A 20954-nucleotide genomic window follows, 5' to 3' on the forward strand; every position below is an offset into this window, starting at 1 on the left:
TTAATAGCTATCACCTCCATCAGGAGGGTAAGTGAACTACAGGCTCTTTCTTTTCTAGACCCCTTCGTTACAGTTCACAAAGATAAGGTGGTTCTACGCACGCACCCAAGGTTTGCTCCGAAGTTCATATCGAAATTCCACGTAAACCAGTCTATAGAACTGCCAACGTTCTTTCAAAATCCTTCCAACTTGGGAGAAAAAACTCTGCACACACTAGATGTGCGCAGAGCGGTCATGTTCTACATGGAAAGAACCAGACCACTGAGGAAGACTAATCAGTTCTTCGTCTCGGTGGCAGCAGGAAGAGAAGGGGATGCAGTTTCAAAGTCCACTATTTCTAGATGGATTGTTCAATGCATCACTCTCTGCTATACTCTTGCTAAGAGAGAACTGCCCTTTAAGCCTAGAGCACACTCTACTCGAGGCACGGGGGCGTCCATAGCATTCATTGCAAATGTTCCCCTTGAGTCCATCTGCAAAGCGGCTACCTGGAGTTCTGTGCACACCTTTACAAAACACTACTGTCTAGATGCACACTCGAGATCTGACTCCCAGGTGGGTCAGGCAGTATTAAGACATCTTTTCTCTACTGTTCCTTCTCATAACCCACCGCCAACTCCGGGTACTGCTCGCTAGTCTATGCACAGCATGTGATTCTAAGCAGATTAACAAGCATCAGAAGACAATGCATTACTTACCGTAAAAGCATTTCTGATGATTGTATCTGCTTAGATTCACATGCGCCCACCCTTCCTCCCCGCTCGGATGGAAGGAACATAGACTTCCTTTTATATCTCTTTTCTGTACTCACTCACGTCTAGAAGGCTCCCTCAGGGCAGAAAAATACAAACAGAGGGACCTCGACGCGTGAGGGATTGTGGGTACAACACACGTCACTATAGGGATAGTATTTCAGACACGCCTTGTCGACGTCCCTTTTCGACTACGAAAAACAAAATGCAATACTCCGCAGTGACCACTGGATGTCGGACCTATGCACAGCATGTGAATCTAAGCAGATACAATCATCAGAAATGCTTTTACGGTAAGTAATGCATTGTCATATAGAGCCTCGACATCCATTGTGACAAGGAGGCTATCGGTGGTGAGGATGATGTCGTCAAGTAAGTTAATAGTGTGTGTGGTATCCTTTAGGTAGGAGGGCATTTTGATTACAAAAGGTTTTAAAAAATAGTCTGTGTAAAGGGACAAAGGTTCCAGGAGGGATTCACATGCCGATACAATCGGTCTACCGGGCGGTTTTTCTGAATTTTTATGCATCTTTGGGATGATATAGAAGGCTGGGATGCGTGGGTTGGTTTTGTTCAAGAACATCTTCTCATCTTCACATATCCAACCTTGCGTGAGAGCGTGTTGAGTGAGGCTTGCAATTTCGTCTTGGAGGACCTTGGTTGGGTTGTATTCCAAAGGTAGGTAAGCTTCTCGATCGCCCAGTAGTCGTAGGCACTCAATGTTGTAATCAGAGGTATCCCAAACGACTATGCCGCCCCCTTTGTCTGCGGGCTTGATTGTGATTGATCTGTCGGTTTCCAAATTTCTCATAGCAATCCTTTCTTCTTTGTCAAGGTTATCGCTGTAGAAGTTGTCTTTTTTAAAACCAGCTAGTATGGTCTTGGTGACTATCTTCTCAAAAGTTATGATCTCGACGGGAGTCGAGCCAGGTGGAGGATAGAACTTGGATTGTTCTTTTAAACCTGTAGTGTTGTCTGACTTATTCTGTGGTTGTTGTTGTCCAGTGTCTCTGCACGAAGGTAAGTAAACTTCAAAAAAATGTTTCAAACGTACATTTCTGAAGAATTTCCGCAGTTCTAATTCAATCTCGAAAGGTCGTGCCTTTTGGGCAGGGACGAAGGATAAACCCTTGGCGAGGAGCCTTAATTCTGGTGGGGTCATAAAGCGGGTGGATAAGATGAAGACTGGTATCCCTGGTTCTGTCCTTGGTTTTGGTACCACTAGCGCGTTCTCATTCGCTGTCCTGGTTGCGTCGGTCGTCTCCTGGGTCTTCCTCTTTGTCCGCCCCTGGGAAAAAAAGGTTGTGGTTGCTGTTGCACTGTAGATCCCGGTAGGCTTGAGGTACTTCCACTCCCACTGGAGGAGGTCCCTGCGAAATTGACTGATCTATTTCTCCGATTGTAGTTTTGGCTTGCTTGTAAATCTGTGTAGTATGTAGGTCTGAGAAAAGGATAGGTTTTTTCTTCTGAATAGTTCGCTAGGTCTTTTTTGAACTTGTCCACCTTCCTGTCCAGTGTCAGATTTTTGAACTTGGTGATTTCCAACTCCAATTTATCCAGTTTATCCTTAGCATCCTGAATGGATTGTCTTCGAGAAACTTTTTTTCCAAATCGATTAATTCAGCGCCTTGTTTTTCACATTCCTCCTTAGCCGTGTCTATAACCAGAATCAACCAATTGCGGCTGCATTTATTTCCAACCCCACTAAAGTTTTTTGTGAACTTAGGGTTATCTGCAAATACCCTGGGGATGTTCCGTACCTGGAGGCCTTTGGGTATTATGCCGGCCCTCAATGAACTTGCCATGTAGCTCTGTTCGAATTATTCTTTTTTTCTTTTGATTGAGTATTTCTAATTGGTCCTCAGTCAAACCTCTAATGAGCACACCCTCCTCGTTTCGTAGTGTGGAGGAGGTCCCTAGAAGTTGTTTAAAATAGTCATCGGTATACGAGACTACATTGACGTTATCCATAGATGACAGATGGAAATTTATTTTACTATAGCTAGATTTTGACCTTGTTATGGGTCGGTCGATGCCCACAACCAACGCTTTGCAGTCAGGCCCCTGCAGTCTCAACTGTGACACAGCAGCCTGAGGAGCTCCAGCTCGTACTTTTTTGGCAGACAGGCTGCCCATGCTGCAACCCTCACAGGTACTTTAAAATAAACCCTGCACTTACTGCTATATAGATGAGACAGTTGTTACTAGGTAACCACACTCACCTTGAGCCATATATATTTTTAAGCTGTGCAAGCCGTGTCTGTTTCCCACTGATACCACCCTGGATCAGCATTTTTCGACCTCCAGCGAGAGGTAAGATTATTTTCCCTGCATATAATAAAAAACTTTTTTTCATGCCTTTTTAAACGGGGACATGTTTAGCTTCAACCTCCCTTTGCTTCTCTTGTTCTTTGTTATTTGCAACAGGACCATACAGAGACCAGCCCATGCGGCTAGCAGATCTCAAATTTAGCGCCTGTGAAATCTATTAACCCATAGGTAAGCTATGTGCTTTTTGATTTTACATCAACCACACGTGATTCACTCAAACTAAATAATTTTGGCTCAGACACCCCCCTGACTGTAGTCTCCTTCCCCTGCAGCACAGACGTCAATCTACACAGAACTCCGTCCTGATGAAGGCCGTGTTAAAGATGAGGCACACCTAGCCCACCTAGAAACGGCTGAAACACCTGGTGTAGACGCACTACTCCCCCCAAAACTACAGCACATTAATGCTGTTTACGCAAGAAAAATAATTTTGTGTACCTACCATTGTTCTATGTGTTTTCCACAAATGTTGACTTGAATATGTACACTGCAATATGTGAATTTCTTGGCAAATCCTAATAGGAGTCGGGTTTGTTACATACACACAATTTGGAGATTGTCCCAAAAAAATTTTTTTTGGCACTGTGTGTTGTAAATATATTTTTTTGTCTGATTGTTCTGTTTTAGCAAACCATTTTGATGTCTTAATTTCTCTAAATGTTGGATTTATGTCTTTTTGCACACAACTTTAATATAAAAAAATGAGATTTATCTCTACAACATACTATTGAAGAGTGATTCCTTCCTTAGCAATGCAGAGTTTGATAATACATGTGGAGGTGTTGTTCTGAGCCTAGCATCCTTGGACCTATTCATTTGTATCTTTTGTTTTCCTAGTTAACCCTCCTGGGTAGAATAGGTTCCACACCAGGAGCCCTATTTTTTGATTCTTGCTTTTATGCAGAAACACCCCCATTCATCAGCCTAGCTGTCAATCACACATGCTAAGTGGTGAGCCGGGTGGCTCACCACTGGGCCAATCAGAGTAGAGTGTGACTTGGGATGCCGAGGCAACGCGGTCCAGGGTGCCTATTCACCCTTCCTATGGAACCCAGAGTGGCACCACTTGGAGGGCTTCTGTGGAGAAGCCCGCCAAAATAGTGGAACAAAGGGCTCGACCTTGGTCAGAGTTACAGAGACGGACACAAACGCCATTTTGGAACTGAGTTCTGGCAAAAAGACCCAACCGTAGATTTAATATTAAATAAATAAACCAGCGGTATCTTTAACATTGCACCAAAAAGTGGTGTGTTTAAAATCAATGGGAAAATCCCATAGAGAATATTCCTGTGGAATATTTCGCGTGGTAACCACTCCCACCAGCCAGAAACTCGACAAGGGGGGGACTGGACAGTGCCCCCTTGAAAACAGACCCAGGGTCAAATATATTAACCCCTTCCAGTACTTCCACAATATGATGGTTTGTACTGGTTCTGTTCACAATTTTGGACTAGTAAAGCCAATGGTGACTTTACATGCCCTGGGAGACAGTAGTCAGTCCCAGGGTATGGAGTCTATGTTTGGGGGTCACTATGACACCCCTGTGTTACTGCACTGAGGGTGCTGTGTAACACACATAGGAAAACAGATGATGCCCTATGGAGTATAAAGAGGTTACCCCATAGCCCATGAACACATACAAAGTCAAAAGTACACCTCAAATCATGCCTAAGAGTGGGAGGAAAAGAATCTCACTCTTAGCAGGAGAAAAAAACAAACCCCAAAAAATCCAGCAAAGCTGCTGGAGGACTCACTAGGTTTGGGAAATTAGCCTTATAAGAGAATTCTCCCTAACAGGGACACTGTAGTCTTCTGCTCTAAAACCAATACAGTTGTTTCATCTATGGGTTTGGAACAATTCATGGCCAAGTCAGGAAAACTAGAGCCAGCTGGCCCAGGTGAAAAGTCGAAAATTCATTTTCTCCAGCGGTCCCACTCCAATCCTAATCTGCACAGCATGGAAGTTCAAATTGAAATTGAGGAAGGCACACTTCTCTGGAGGAATGATGACTGGTTATACTCGTAAGTACAAGTTACTCACCATAGTAACTACACTATGACCAACTCTATAGTTTTCTTTCCTACATACAGCTGTTCTTCGATCCTCTCTCTTGTGAAAATGAAGGTGTGTGTGTCCATGCATGTAAACCCTCACTCAAATTCTTTGTGAAGGTTTTTTTTTTTTTAAATTGTTTGTTTACATTTCACCACAACAAGAATACATCGATCACAAAGCAAATACAACATATTATGAGCGGAGAACCACAATACAAACAATATTTGAATACATAAAGAGAGAGAGAGAGAAAAAAAAACGATGTAATACATTAATTCCTCTTGCTAATACAGGTTTACATACATTCTTCTTGTTAATACAGATTTAAGAATATATCCCACATCTTAGCATGAACCCGCAATTTCCTCAATCGCCTATACATCACCTTCTCAATATTTGCCAAGGAAATCATCTCATCAATCCAACCTTCCGCTGTTGGCGGGATCCGGGATTTCCAACCCCTCAAGATCATTTTCTTGGACATCGAAGCTCCCCTGAACAAAAATTTCTTCTCAGACACAGAAAGATCTTCAAGCAATTCACCACAGCCCAGAACCATAGTCTTAAAATCCAAATCAATGTTGCAATCCAGGACCCGTAAGCACATAGTGCAAACCTCCTGCCAAAAGCCCCTCACCCTGACACAGTCCCAGAGCATATGTTCAAGAGTTCCAACATCCAAACCACAACACCAACACACATCCGAATCGGAAATGCCCCTCTTTTTGAGCCTCTCCGGACACCAAAACACACTGTTTAGAACTTTAATTTGCCTAGATCGTTCACACAAATTAACTGAGCAAAGGCGTACATTCGCACACATCTCATTCCACATATCAATGGTAATCTCACAATCCAATCGTCTACTCCATTCATCCATCAACCCAGTATTATCTTTGTAGCTTGCAACCATCGGGCGATACATTTTGCTCGCCACAGACAGACAATCCACCGCTATATTTTCCAAAACCTCAAGTTCACTCGCATCAATCTCACCAACACACCTTTTCAATTTCCTGTAATCCGCAATGGACACATTCTCAATATTAAAATCAGCACATAACAATCCAAAATCAATCCATTTCCCACCTCTGTAAATATCTTTAATCCAGTGAACACCGCCAATAAACCACTCCAGCCAAAAAATAGGCTTGCCAGCCTCTGTGATGGATTTATTAAACCAAATCGAAGCCGAAGGAGATGTCTGAGCAGCTGAGCCACACATTTCATGAACGTCCCTCCACACATCCGCAAAAATCCAGTCAAGGGAAGCGTCCTACCACGTTTGCTAACAGTCGTAAGTATCGCTCGTGGGGCAATCTTTGTGAAGCTTTGCGCCTGGAGTCCTCCTGGCAGGTCTTTATCCCTGTAGTATGTGTGAATTGAGTCTATGGACTAGTGATATAGTAGTTATTGCGGTGAGTAACTCTTATCATAGTGTATTTGCTGGATCCACCAACAGTTTACTTTGCAAGTACACAGTCCAATAGCACACCAGTGGCTGCCATAATAGGTGTAATAGTAGGCATACAATTAGAAGGATACAATTGTAAGAGTACAGTTGTAATGAGATTCCATACGCTGACTGCAGCCACAAATATTGTTATAGAAGCCTATGGGTATAGCTTTGCTTGTGGTCCTCACTAGTCTTGTTTACCCTTCTGGCATACCCGAGAAGCATATGTATACCACAAAGACATCCATGGGCCTGAAAACTAAACTTGAGATGGCCAGCTATAAATGGTATAAATGCTGCCGCCCTACTTGAGAGTAGAAGAGAGGTTCTTGTGGCTTATCTATGTAGGAAAGTGCTTTTGTCGGCAGGAATATTTTGGTTGCTGTCATTACTAACTGCTTTTGTTTTTTGTTCTTTTCTCTTCCTGTGTTGTATTCTCTGATTTGGAAGGTCTTCGAGTTGGTGACAGGCGACTATTTATTTGAACCTCACTCAGGAGAGGACTACACTCGGGATGAAGGTTTGTGACAATGGAGCCTGGGTTTGTAATGAGGTAGAACAAAGTGAATGTTTGCAATTCAACAAACATGACTTCATAGAGAGGACGTGTTGGGCGCGATCTCATATCCTTATGTTTAGAATGTGATGTTACCTTCCTAACCCTAAGCAAATGAGCATTCCTTAAGCTGTCTTGGATTACCTAGTGGCTGCTCTGGTCAAGCGATCATGGCAACCGTTTGAAGGAAAAATGGGGTAGAGAAGATTAAAAGGCAATACAGTAAACCTAAATGAGCAGTGTTAGGAGGATTTTTTCTCAGCCCTGTGTGGGAAATACCTACCCACAACTAAGCATTCTCAAGTTCACCTGCCTCTCCTAGTGGTAAATGTTGCGCAGCTGCCAGGCCCAAAATCTGAGGAAGGGAGCCTGGTGAATGAAACACTTTATACCATTCAATAATAAGGGATGTTGACACAATATTTGGATGGAAATGCCTTTCTCTTACTGAATCAGAATCAGAGGGGTTCATGTGGATGCCCTCTGTCATGCATATGCTCAATAAACATGCAATTGACAGGTACTAAATAATATACCGTCTGTTTAGCATTCGGACAGCCAAACTCTAACAGGAATCGTAACACCAAAATAATCAGTATGCTAGCATAAACGCACACAAAATGTATAGCATGAAATGCCTTACATCCCATCTCATGTTCTGTACTGGGAGACTTGGGGGGGGGGGGGGGGTAGGGGATCTTCTCTGTCTCCATGTAAGATGGCTGATTGGGGCTTTGTGCTTGAAACTGTTTATGGGTCCGCAGTGGAGTCTCAGATTTCAACAAAGGACTTCCATTTATAACATTAAATAGACTGCACATTGAGAGATTCTTCCAGAGCCTTCACTACGATGGAGCTTTGAGGATCATTGCAAAGTGCACAGCCATTGCATAACAACTGTATCTCCGTGCTCTTACCTGGAAGCACATTTAGCTGATGGGTTTTGGATGTTGCATGATAGCGAATTATTAGTTATCAACAAATACTTCAAATCTTCACACCTCTCTTGGTTTCCTCATACTTCTTTTCCATACCCTCCATAAACCATAGTGGACATACATTGAAAGCTTTTTTCAATCCATATTGGCTCTATCCTTCTCCATACTCCTACCTCCTGTCTCCTTTCCTCCATTATGCATGGGCGTGCCTCGCTAGGGATGGGAGACCTTTTTCACCAGAAAAATCATCTTCCCCTTTAAATTAAGATGCGCATGGGGGCGTGGCCCATGGATCATGCACTCCACTGACTCTGCCCACCGGTGCTACTCCCCAGTCCTCTTTTCTGCGCCGACGGTAATGGAGCGCTTTCACTAGCGCTCCTGGGTTAGGCCCTTGGCCTAGTTCCACACGCTCTTCCCCAGAGAAGTACTTTTGTCTTCTTTTTTCTTGTCTTAAATCAGGTACCTCTGTCCTCTGGCGCCACGCTCCTCCCACGCGCATGTCGACGTCAGTGGGCCTCAGTAGTTGTGCAGCCTGCGAGGAGCTCTTCCCTACGTCCGACCCCCATGCTCTCTGTCGCCTAGCCCGACCACAGCTGGGAGGGCCGCACCGCATGCGATGCACTGATACCACGCGCTCTGAAGAACAGACTAGCCAGGTGGAGGGAGCTTTTCAAAAGGTAGCCTCCAGAGGACTTGAAGGAATTCGTCAAGAACAAGTCCAGGCCCAAGGTAGGGGTACTGTTTTCATCCGCACACCACATGAGCGACTCCTTTCCCAGGAAGCGCACAAGCAGGAGGTACCTATCAGGTCCTAGTACCAGTGCAGCCACAGAGGCTGCTTCAGCTACTGGCCACCAGGACAAGGGGTCGTGAGATCCTACCGGTGACTTCGCTGAGGGACCGCAAGGTTCTACTACCGGGTTCCAACCCAAGGGGCTACGCCATAATACCGGACAGATGTCTGAGGGGGGCGCCTGTATGCAGCACTACCGGTGCCACAGCCGAGGGCACTCCGCCTAAAAGGCCCCGTCCTGAGGTGCAGGGTAGGCCTCTACTTCCACCGCCAAGAGTCTTGGAGGAGGCTGGGCCCAACGCAGCAAGCGCCACGACACAGGCCAGGAAGGGCAATGAGTTTCCAGGTGGGACTGGTCATCGCCTGGCACGTGGCCCATGGCATATCCTTCAGCGTTGCAGGGCAGATACACCCTGCATATACAGCAAGACAGAGTGTGCCCAGGTCTCAGCAACTTCAGGGCCCTGCGCCCCTGCCCACTCCACCAAGCGCTCTGCTGGCCTGTGAAGACAGGTATTGTGAAATATTCCGGACTCTCATGAGGTCTCCGCAGATGGGCATTATCCTCAAGGATGTTATCAGGGACATGCTCTCTCCGGTACTGCCGCCTACACCCACAGCCACCCCGCCCTTGGATCCAGTGCTTCTGGGTCCTATGCGCCCCAGCTGCCTGCGCCAGTCCCCATGACACAGCTCCCATACCTCTGCCAGTCACAGCAGTCCCGTATCCGCTGCCGCAGTAGCCTCCGGCGCCTGTCAGTATGCCACAGCCACCGGCGCCCAGCACTCCTCCAGCTGCACCGGACCAACAGGATACATTGGTGGACACGGATGAGAAGGAAGACCCCGACACGCCCTCGTCGGCCAAGGCTTTTTATGAACTGCTTGCAGGCCTTGCCGAGTATTTGGGGCTCCCTCAGCATGAGGTTGAACAACCAGAGGCAGGGGTACTGGCAGAAGTCCTCACCTTACGCCCCACGACTAGAACAGGGATTCCAATACAGAAAGACGTAGTGGCGCTGGCCAAACAAGGATGGCTCAAACCACACTCTGCACAGCCTACCAATAGACGCCTCAGACGCCAAGTTTAGGCAACTGGAGGTTGACCCCCCCTCTTGCTGTCGGCGCACCCCCAACTACACTCCTCAGTGATTGGCATGGCTTCGCTCGATGCCACAATCATCATCGGCTACATCAGCCTCTGCACTCCTGGGTAAGGAGAAGATCTTGGAAGCATATGGAAAGAAAATCATTACAACGCTTCTCTCCATCTGCGTCAGTCCAGTGCTGACGCCATGCTGGCTGCTGTCAATGAAAGGCTCTGGCGAGAGATTGTCTGTTTCCTTCCTCCGCTTCCTGTGCAGAGCCACGCGCTCTTCAAAGCTGGGCTGGCTGAAGCCAAAATAATGGCGCAGGACATAATGGAATCCACGGTGGCGCACATTGACATCTTGGGGCGTGCCATATGTATTGCTACCGACATGAGAAGGACGGCATGGCTACGGGCGACGAAGTTCAACCCAGATGTACAGGAGCACATACTGAACCTTCCTTTTGAGAAGAGAGATCTGTTCCATTCCACTACAGACGAGGAACTCGATAAGAAGAACAGTTCACAGACTGCCAAGTCCTTATCGATCCTCACTAAGTCCACCCCAAGACATATAGCCAGACACACCAGCGCTCAGACAAAGGTCGGTCTTTTGGCGGCTTCAGGGACTTCCAGGAGAGACGGTCCAGACAACCAGACAGATCCCTGAGCCAGCACAGGCGCAAGCAACACAAGCCGGCTCACAAGGGCTTTTTCCAGTCCCCCTCCTCAGCCACAGCCTCAGAGGGCAAAAAGGCATGACACAGCCATCCGGATCCATGAATCTCCAGTGGGGGGCAGACTTGCCCTTCACTCTCAACGCTGGCGGGCAAGGTTCATGGACCCATGGATCCTCTCAGTAGTAGCCTTGGGCTTCTGGCTCCCTATCCCTCCTTCTACTCTCTCTTCCCCTTCATTCCCACAGATTGGGACAGTAACTCTGTTGGCGGAAATATGCTCGCTCGAAGAGAGTCAGGCAGTGGAAGATGTCCCAGCGGGGTCTGGGCTTCTATTCACAGAATTTCGCCATACACAAGAAGAACCAGGCTGGCCTGAGAGTTGTGTTGGACCTTTCCACCTTGAAACTCCCTCTCACTTCAAAAGTTCAAGATGGTTACCCCAGCGTTTATGGCAGAGACTGGATGTGCTCCCTGGATCTGAAGGATGCTTACCTACACGTCCCGATCTGGCAGCCCCATCAGTCCTTTCTGAGGTTCATGATCATGGGTTTTCATTTCAAATACAAGGTTCTACACTTTAGCCTCAATTCGGCCCCCAGGGTATGTACAAGACTGATGAATGCAGTGGCAGTCCTACTCAGGGCCCAAGGTCACCATGTCTACTCATACCTAGACAACTGGCTCGTCAGGGCGAGGTCTCCTGAGGCTGTGCACCATACTGCCTTCACCCTCATGAATACACTACACGAGCTGGGATTTTCCATCAATCTCAAGAAGTCACAGCTGGAGCCCACGCAGAGCCTAATGTTCTTGGGCCTCATCTGGAATACGAGCTCCGAGAGGTTTTCCCCTCAGAGGAGAAGATCACAGCCATCAAGAAGGCCACAGGGCATTTTCTCAGCAGAGCAGTGACCTCGGCGTGGTGGTACCAACACCTCCTGGGCATCATGGCGGCATTTCTCCTCGCTGTGCCACATACCAGACTCTGAATAAGGTGCTTGCAGCTGCACTTCGCAGCCTCCTGGAGCCAGGAGAGGGGTTCCCTGGCAGAGATGGTCAGCATCCCACCTCATCTCCACCAGGACCTAGCCTGGTGGAGCAGGGAACGCAACCTTCCGATAGGCAGGCCCTTCCGTTAACCAGCGCCTCAGATCACCATCACCACAGACTCGTCCCTAGAGGGCTGGAGAGCTACCCTGGGCAGCCACAACGTCCACGGGGTCGTCTGGTCTCGTCAGGAGGAGGCGGCTCACATCAACTGGCTCGAGTTGATGGCCATCTGGCTTGCTCTCAGAGCTTTCCTCCCCATGATCGGGACATACACCTCTCAGCAATACACCTCCCAGGGGACTCCAACCTGGAGGCGGACAGGCTCAGCAGACGGTGTGGACAACTACGAATAGCAGTTGAACAAACAGGTCCTTTAGGGGAGCTTCGACAGGTAGGGGTCATCCTCAGGTGGACCTCTAAGCCACCTGGTACAACAGGAGGTGCCCCCAGTTTGCATCCTGGTAGCGGCAGGGCAAGAGCTCTCTGGGCGACGCCATGCAGATCCAGTGGAACGACATGAACGCGTATGCCTTCCCTCAGACCTCCCTGGTTCACAGGGTAATCTGCACGATCCCGGAGGCCCAGCATCTCTGCATCATCCTGATAGCTCTGTGGTGGCCAGCAAGACCATGGTTCTTAGAACTACTAAGCATTTCGGATCAGGCCCCTGTGCACCTTCCGCTGGGTCCAGCACCTATTCTCGCAGCAGGGAGGCATGGTCATCCACCCTGCCCCCAGAAATCAGCACCCTCAGCGTGGTTCCTGAACAAATCACACTGAGGCATCTGTAGCGGTCTCAAGCCAACCTGGACATTATACAAGGGGTTAGGAGTGATCCTACCAGGAGCCAATACAAAAGCAAGTGGACTAGATTTTGTCACTGGGCAGAATCAAAGGAGGTCGATCCCTTGACCTGCACGTTGGACAATGTGGAAACTGCATGTGGAGGCCTCTTGTTTCACAAGTCAAGGGTCTGCTTAGTCCAAAGGCCAAACTCAGCATGATGACCGATGAACGAGGTAGCCCATAGGATGGTTCCAGGGCATTTCAGAAGGCTTCCTGGGGCAGGATTCCCAAGCAGGGGTCTAAACTAGTTGTCTCCGCCAGTCCAGGGTTTGAAGCAATGATGAAGGCCTCCTGGTGATCAGCAAATGAGAAAAGCTTCACCGGTATGGTTGGAGAGGACAATGCTAGATGGCTGAAAGAGGAGTTGTGAGGCTTCAGCAAGATGCCCCTCTTCATAGGGGTCTTTGCTCTGATGACGATCTGAAGAATGGCTGCAGGAGCTGCTAGGACAGTTTTTCTGAAGTCCAACTAAGGGCTTCTTCAAAACCATTCAACTGAGGCAGTGCAAGACTCCACTCTTAGTATAATACTGTACCACCTGAGTACTTGGTAGCGTAGGCAGAGCAGCCAGGCTTATTTTAGGAGGGAGAGGGGGCAGTAGATACAGTACAAGTGAACATTGTAATACAAATGATCCAAAGAAAAACTGAAACACTATGTATTGTAAAAATAAAGGATTTATTTAAATACAGGTAGGCCCAGATAAATCTAGGGGTTAAGTAAGTACTAACACATTATAAGAAATCACAATATATAACACAACGCTATACTTGAAAGTACACAGACCCAAGTATAGACCTTATTTGGAACACCTAACAGTAGTTCTAGGGAAGTCAAAACCTTGTTATACACATTTAGTATAGGTCAAGCCTATTCTTTTGGAGTAAAAGACCAATGGTTACTTTTAGATTACTTTTGGTAATACAAGGACAGTAGGCCCTTCCAGTTGTACAGTGACTCTTGGAACAAATCACATAAACAGTCAACTGGACAATATACTTTTGGTGAATAGTGAAACACTTATTCTAGGTGCAGTAAAAACCTATAACTACTTTTGCCATAACACACAGTTATACCAGGTGAGTAAAACCTAATGGATGTAATATACAATTACAGATGCTTTGGAAATCAGGGAACCCCAGACTGAGGTAAGCAATAACTCTGGTAACTTGTTTTGGATGGCACACAACTAACACAAGGTAAGTAAAGCCCACTTACTTTAACTTCACAATGATGGGGAAAGTAAAACCCAATGTCACACTTTACTGAATAGTTATTCTAGGTAGGCAACAACCTAATGTAGACTTATTAAGGACAGGCTAGCAGCAAGTCAGGGGAAGCAAGACCCAGTTGGGGGACACTCATACAGTTATCCTAACAGGACTAACCTGGTGATACCAAGAGTTGGAGGACACTCATACAATTACCGTACAGGAATAATCTGGTGAAACCAACACATTACTTTTGTAAAGAGGCACAACCTAATCACAGGAGAGTAAAATACCTTTACATCTACTTTCTTTCAGACTGGTAAAAACAGTGGCTAAGGAAGCAAAGATGTTAACCATACTTTTAAGAATAGTGCATCACATATTCAAGATCAGTAAGAACTTTTGTAACTGTTCACTCTTAGAATTACAGTTACCCAACAACGCTTTACAAGTAAGTAAAACACTTGATTTCTTTTCTAGGCAGAAGTCCCAATCCCTTCAAAGTCTCTCCCTTAGAGCATGAGTGTTCTCAGTGGCAGAAGGGGGGTCACTAGGACTAGTGACCAACAGGCAGTGTTAGAATAAGTTCTTTAGTAGCAAAAGTCAGTTTCCTTAGGAAAACTGGCAAACAAGTGAGTACTTTACTTCTAGGGTTAGAAGAGGGTCCAGGGGCTTCACAGAAGACACCCCAGCAGGATTCTAGCAGTGGGACTGGGTGTACTGGACAAGGGACCTCCCAATCACACAAAACACCCCAGGACTACACAGAAATCCCAACAGGCTTAAGGTAAGTACATACCCAAGCCAACACAGTACCTCAGCAATGAAGAAGAGATTGCAGCAGGAGAACTTCAGGGACTGCAGCCAAATACCCGGTCACTGGATTCCTTGTCCCGGAGACTGAACACAAGACCTCAGAAGGGACTTTGCAGCAGGGATCGATGAAGAAGGCTCTAGGCAAGATTTCTCTCGCGGCTGAATGCGGTTCTGTGGGTTTGGCGCCTTTTCAAGGAGCACAGAAGAAGGCAGAAAATCGCGGTTGAATTCTCGTCGTTTAAAAGGTCCAGCACTCTTCTGAGGGGACTTTTTGGACTCGATTCGTGTCTCTGGAGATACACCAGGATGCCCACGAAGTTTCAGCGAGATTCGGAATTCGGAAGACCTTGCACCGCACAGTGGCTGGAGGTCCCAGGGTATTGGGGTATTGCAAAAACGCAAGGTCGCAGCAACCCGTGGGATGGCTCAAATTGCAGGTCGTCTTGAGTCTAGTGGGTCTCACCAGGCTCTGGGTTCGGGTCGTCATTTTCGGAGACCCCAGGTCGATCGGAAGGAAGGGCTGCAGCAGGCTCCGGTTACACAGCAGGCTCTCCGGTCGCTGAAAATCATTCCCGCCGCTTTTCCTTCGTCATCCTCTTCGGTTTTCTGTTCCAGTGGTCGACATGACTTCAGCTTCCAGGTTTCCAGTATTTATCAGGAACTGCAACGCAACCTCTGCATTCTCTCCCCGCATTTTACAAGAAAGGGGCGTCTGGCTGTCCAATCAGGACAGACAACCCCCCACTGGAATTTGGCCCAGTTGAAGGAAGACCTAAGACAAAGGAGGGGGAAGTTTTGGACTCCTCCCCCACTTCCTGTGCTTACAGACTGACTGGAGCCTGGGCGGGGTGTCCAGGGGACTCCCGCCAAAGACAAAACTCAAACAAAGGAATTTCCCACCCTGGATGTCAGGGGAAGGAACAAGAAACAACAAGAAACACTAAAATGGCAGAAAAAGACGACAGGGGCCATTTTGGTAAAATGAGCACCCTTAGGTGCCTTTACTGCAACTGTGATTACACCCCGCGGTAAAGGTGCACCAAATTAGTAAAAGGTATCACTGCCACCAGCCATTAAAGGTAAGCTTGTCACTGTAACAGAATTGTTACAGTTTTAATGTGAAAGGGGATACGTTGTATCTCCCCAGCACTCCACATAAGGTGGGGTGTGCTGGTTTCACAGAATAAAATGTAAAAGGGATCCAAAGATCCTTTCTACCCTTGGGAACTGTAGTTCACTCAAGGATAGCACAAGAAAGTTAAATGGGGAGCCCCTAGGGCAACCCAGCAACAACAGGCACTTATTGCCAATAAGTTGTTAGACATGATAACTTTAAAAAGTCACTATGGAGAGTCTTAAAAATGACACCTATAAAAAGAGTTAAATATTAGGTTAGTGTGGAAAAAGGTTCCCACTCACTGAGGTATTAATGAAAAATACCCCACCAGAAAAGCAAAAAGTTCTGGAGTTGAACCAGGAAAGGAAGATTTACCAGCTCTGTGGAAATCTTACCTAACAGGAGCCCTCCTTTTATCTAATATTCAAGCTGCAGTTGCAGCCAAGCCCACCAGTGGTAAGGATCTGCACCATTTAAACAGGCAGGGGCTGCCCAATACTGTAAAGTCTCCGGCCATCACATCTGCCCAGCAACAGACACACTTTGGCCAGGATGTGGACTGGGGCCAGACAGTCACGGCCCCACATCCGGCCACAAACACATACCAACACTTTGCCAGGGAAACCTGAGGCTTTGCCTGGGAATGGGCTTACCATACATGGCTAATCAGGCATGGAGAGAGCAGGAAGAAGGCCAAAATACAAGATGGCCAAAGGACAGTGAAACTCTCATGGCATGGCAAGTTTGACTCTCCTGCTGCTCTGAATCAATTCCTTCATCCTCCTCGTTCAGTACTTAGGTGGTGGTGGGATTTGAAGTTCACTGATATTAACTGATGATTTAGGTGGTTGTGGGAATTTAAGTCCATTGATGGTTTCTGATGCATATCTCTTGGAGAGTCTTTCTCAATGATGCCATATTAAGGATCAGTTCTATATGAAGATTCAGTTCTATATCAAGTGGAATTAGAACTGAAAAAGGTTTTCTTAGAGTTTTTGAAAAAGGCATTCTTGGAACTTTAAGACTTTATTCTTGGGGCTGTTAGTTCTTATACCAAGAATGGGGGGTTGATTTGAAAAGGTACTTCTGCTTTCCATAAGGGGATGAACAGACATGGCAATAGGCCATTAGGGTATTCGGTAACGTAGGGTATTCCTCATGGGAAAATGGGCCATAACATCTCCCTGGTAGTGGTCTCCTCTCATATGATCCTCCCTCATATAGCCGCCCCCAAGATCAGGATCAGGTAGCGGCTGCCGGCCCCTGGCCACGTGGTAGGCGGTCACCACCAGGGAATTTGTGATGACTCCATTGGATTCATCACAATGTGGACATGCAGACAATTTCCAGATGGTTAAGTGCATGTATCAGACTTATGAAGCAGCACACAGGACATTTCCTTAGGTGATTGTGGTGCATTCCAATATGGCGAAAGCAGTGTCCATGGTCTTTCAGAGGAGTTATCATTCAGAAAATGAGTAGTCACTATCTGGTCTTCTCATCCTATGTCTGCTAAACATCATTTGAGCAGCATCATTTTCAGCATATGTTCGGTTAGAAGGCTTTTTTCTGATAATATGCATACTAGCCCCATTCACATTTGTCAGGCTTTTGCTGGCAGAATCTTTCAGAGATAAATAATCTCCATCGGAAATTATATACATTGAAATAAGGTTATGTACCTTAAAATAACATAAATTCTGACAAATACTTTGGGGCTCATTTAGGGTGTTGGTAGGCGGTGGGTTACCAGCAACCCTGTAGCACCCTTACCACCGCTTGATATCCCGGTGCCACTTGGATATCAAAAGCGGCTGCGGTAAGGGTAAATCCCCATTTCCATGGAGTCCCAGAGGACTCCATGGAAATGGAGTCACTGAAGCACCAGCACCATTGCTAGAGGTGCCAGTGCTTCAGTGAGAGACATGCCAGTAAGGGCCTAAAAACCTATGGGAGGGTCTTGGGAGGATAGCTCAGCAGCAACGTGCTCGCCTTGGAAGCAAGATGACACAGAGCAACACAGGTTCGATCCCCGGGTCCGCGCTTAGAAACCTCTGGGTATTAAGCGTGTTATAAGTACCCTATCATCTTAACCTGGCAGGTCAAACCTGCCGGGGGATCTGCGGCCCCTCCCGGCATTCTTGTAGTATGGCGGTCCGGACCGCCGTGCTTGGAATGAGGGCCTCATTATTAGTGTGGCGGCCCGGAAACAGGCGTGTCAGTAAGCTTACCGGCACCCTTGTTTCCTGACTGCCACACTCCAATCTGCCTGCCAGGGCCGCTGCGCCTGACCCTGCCGGGTGCAGCGGCCCCTGGTAGGCAGACTCATCACGGAACACCGGCACTGTAAGTAATGGTGCCAGTGCTTCTGCGAACCCATGCCCAGGGATTCCTTGGGACTCCACAGGAATGGGGACTAACATTTTCCAGCACCTAGCTTCCCGGTCCGCCAGGACTTGTAATGTGCCGGTGGCACCGGGAAGCTGGGTGCTGGAAACGATGTTACTAGGGCGGCGGCAACCCGCTGGTGACACCAGCGGGTTACCGCTGACCTCGTAATGAGGCTCAATGGGCCTCATTAGGAGTATGGACGGCATGGCTACCCCCATACTGGGTACTGGGTACTGGGTCCGAGTTCCAGGAATAGGGCCATTAAGACCTTGGAGGCCCTGGTAATTCCCTTTCCCGGGACCCGACCCTGTACATCCCCATTCCCATTTGAGCCCCCATAGGGCTCAATGGGGAGGATGCTAACAACGTGCCCGTTAATGACGGGCCCGTTGTTAGCATCCTGGTCTGCTAGCGGGTCCCGCTAAGGACGCCTGCTCTGGCCATGCGTCCTCAGCAGGACCCGCTGCAGACCTTGTAATGAGGCGGCCCGGAATGAACAGTGCCGGTCCCTTACCGGCACTGTTCATTCTGTGGCCGCCTTCGTTGTAATGAGGCTCTGTCCCTTCAAGACACACAGTTCAGTAAAGTGTGCTTAATAAGGTAAAAATACTCTTAACTACCTTTCTTTACAGCTTTAAAGTGATAGAACGTTTGTAGCACTTGTAAAATAGAAGCAAAGTACTTAAAAATCCATAGGATTCAAAAGTACTAATAGAGCACAGACATATACCGAAGAAATCCATTTCATGCCAGTAAAACAGAAGCTAAACAGTGCAAAACAACAAAATACAATACAAACAAAATATATTATGCATGCAATAAGCCACTCACAGATAAAAACAAATCCAACAGTATATCGGGGCAATATATAAAAATGGGTGTCCTTAAAAATCCCAACAACCATCCACAGACTTATTCAAAACAATATTGCAGGTAAGTAATACTTGTTAGTACTTTTAGAATGTTTTAGCCATTTCGAAAACGTTTGTCCATAGAAATGAAAAGGACAAAATCTGTAGACAGCACATGGTTATACTAAGAATAAAAGTAATTATCACTAGAGCTTTAGGCAATGGGCCTCATTACGAGTTTGCCGGTCCGGTAGTTACGGTGCTGGTAAGCTACCGGCACCGTTACTACCGGACCAGCAAACTATGAGTTGTGCTTGCGGGTGCCCTTATGCCCGCCAGGTCTGACCTGGCGGGCAGACCGTCACCCGCAAGCACAACTCGACGGATGCACTGGCACCATTCATGAATGGTGCCGGTACATCCAAGCTCCCCATTCCCATTGAGCCCTATTGGTCTCAAAATGGAATGGGGAGTTATGGAATCCGGCCCCTGGTAATGGGGACATACAGGGTCCGCCAAACTTGTAATGGCCCTGTATGTCCCCATTGTTGGGGGCCGGAAAAAAAGAAACTCCGGCGGCAGCTGTGCCGGTTTTACCGGCATGGCTACCGCCAGAGTTGTAATGAGGCCTAAAGTGTGAAATAGGCATTCTTTAGGCTGGAAAGGATTTAGGGCCCCAACAAACTACTGTAGGCACGAGGAATGAAGGTTACAGTGGTGAAGCAAGAGCCCAGTTGCAGTGAGTGTCACAGTTGGTAGCAAGGGTGAATTTGAAGCAGTTTGAAGCATGACTGCAGGCAAAGCCACAGGGGAAGAAGGGGACAGTGATGTATTCAAAGTCGGAGGACACCTGGAAGGCAATCCAAGCTGTTGGTGACTCTCGACTAGACCCAGGAAATACAGGTGCAGCGGTCAGTTCTGGCGTCTGATTTTACTTTTGGTTGCCGTGATGCAGGGTCTGCAACCAGAGCCCTGCAAGAGAGATGGGCTATGAAAACATACCTGACGTTGGATAGCCCCGTCAAAGCATTCCAGGAACAGCTGGGCCCATCGGATGAATCTTTTGTGAGGAAGCACCTGGTGACTGTTTAAAGCTGACCACCAGATACTCTGGTAAAAGGCAAGTACTTGCAGGAGAGGTCGCAGCAAAACCACATGATGAGGGCTAACTTCAGGCCTGAATGTCCCACAAAGGGCGGATTTGTGGATGAGCATCAGCACACCGCTCAGGTTTCCAGGGAACAGCACCTACTTCTCTATCCAGTGGTTTCAGGGGAGAACCAACTGTGTCCACCCCTTCAGGGGAAGGATTTGCCTACAACTGGACGGACGGACGGACACACACACACATACGGACGGACACACGCGCACGCACGCGCGCGCACAAACACACACACACACACTTTTACACCCCCCTGTCCTTTGCCAGTGCCTATATTGGTCCAGCTCCCACATGGGATCTGGTTGTACTGATTGGACAGCCAACCACCCCTTTTTGTAAAATCCTGAGAGAGATTGCAGAGGACTGTTTGCTGTAACTGTATAAAATGTGAGGCTTCTGGAGTGAAAAGCAAGTTGACCACTGGAAGCTCAAGTAACTGAAGAAGAAGACGACCAGAGACGCCTGCAGACCCTTTGCAGCACCGTGAAGCGACCACTGCTGTCCTGACCCCATTTTCTGTGCGGCAGAGGAGCTCCAAAGAGGATGACTCATTCCCTTTGGCTGGTGGGAACAACCAGTCCCAAGATGAACTTTGGAACGAGCCATCTCTTGAGGTCCTAGGAGTTTCCAGAGCTGCAGAACGCCTATACCAGGAGATCTGCTGCCCATTTCGAGTGCATCGTTGTGGAAAGGCGAATCCGTCCAAATCTTTGCTGATCCCGTAAGGACACTCCAAAGATCCGATCCAACTTGCCCAGACCCCGTCATCAGAGCATGGGACTGCAGGAAACTAAGAAGATTGACCGGGCGATCCGTGCCCTTTGTTTGTGTTGAAGAAAAGGTGCCAAAAACTGC

At 47.5% G+C, this 20954-nt stretch overlaps 1 protein-coding gene across 2 annotated transcripts in view; it reads left to right on the forward strand.

Annotated features, from left to right (window-relative positions):
- Positions 1-20954, forward strand: part of SRPK3 (SRSF protein kinase 3) — a 1021015-nt gene that overhangs the window by 944095 nt on the left and 55966 nt on the right. For both annotated transcript variants that reach the window (XM_069645381.1, XM_069645382.1), the window contains one exon: positions 7046-7115. In XM_069645381.1, coding sequence (XP_069501482.1) covers positions 7046-7115 — 70 coding nt within the window. The remainder of the gene's footprint in view (positions 1-7045; positions 7116-20954) is intronic.

The sequence above is a fragment of the Ambystoma mexicanum genome, chromosome 2p, assembly GCF_040938575.1.
Source record: "Ambystoma mexicanum isolate Mex_15411 chromosome 2p, UKY_AmexF1_1, whole genome shotgun sequence".
Taxonomy (NCBI): Eukaryota; Metazoa; Chordata; class Amphibia; order Caudata; family Ambystomatidae; genus Ambystoma; species Ambystoma mexicanum.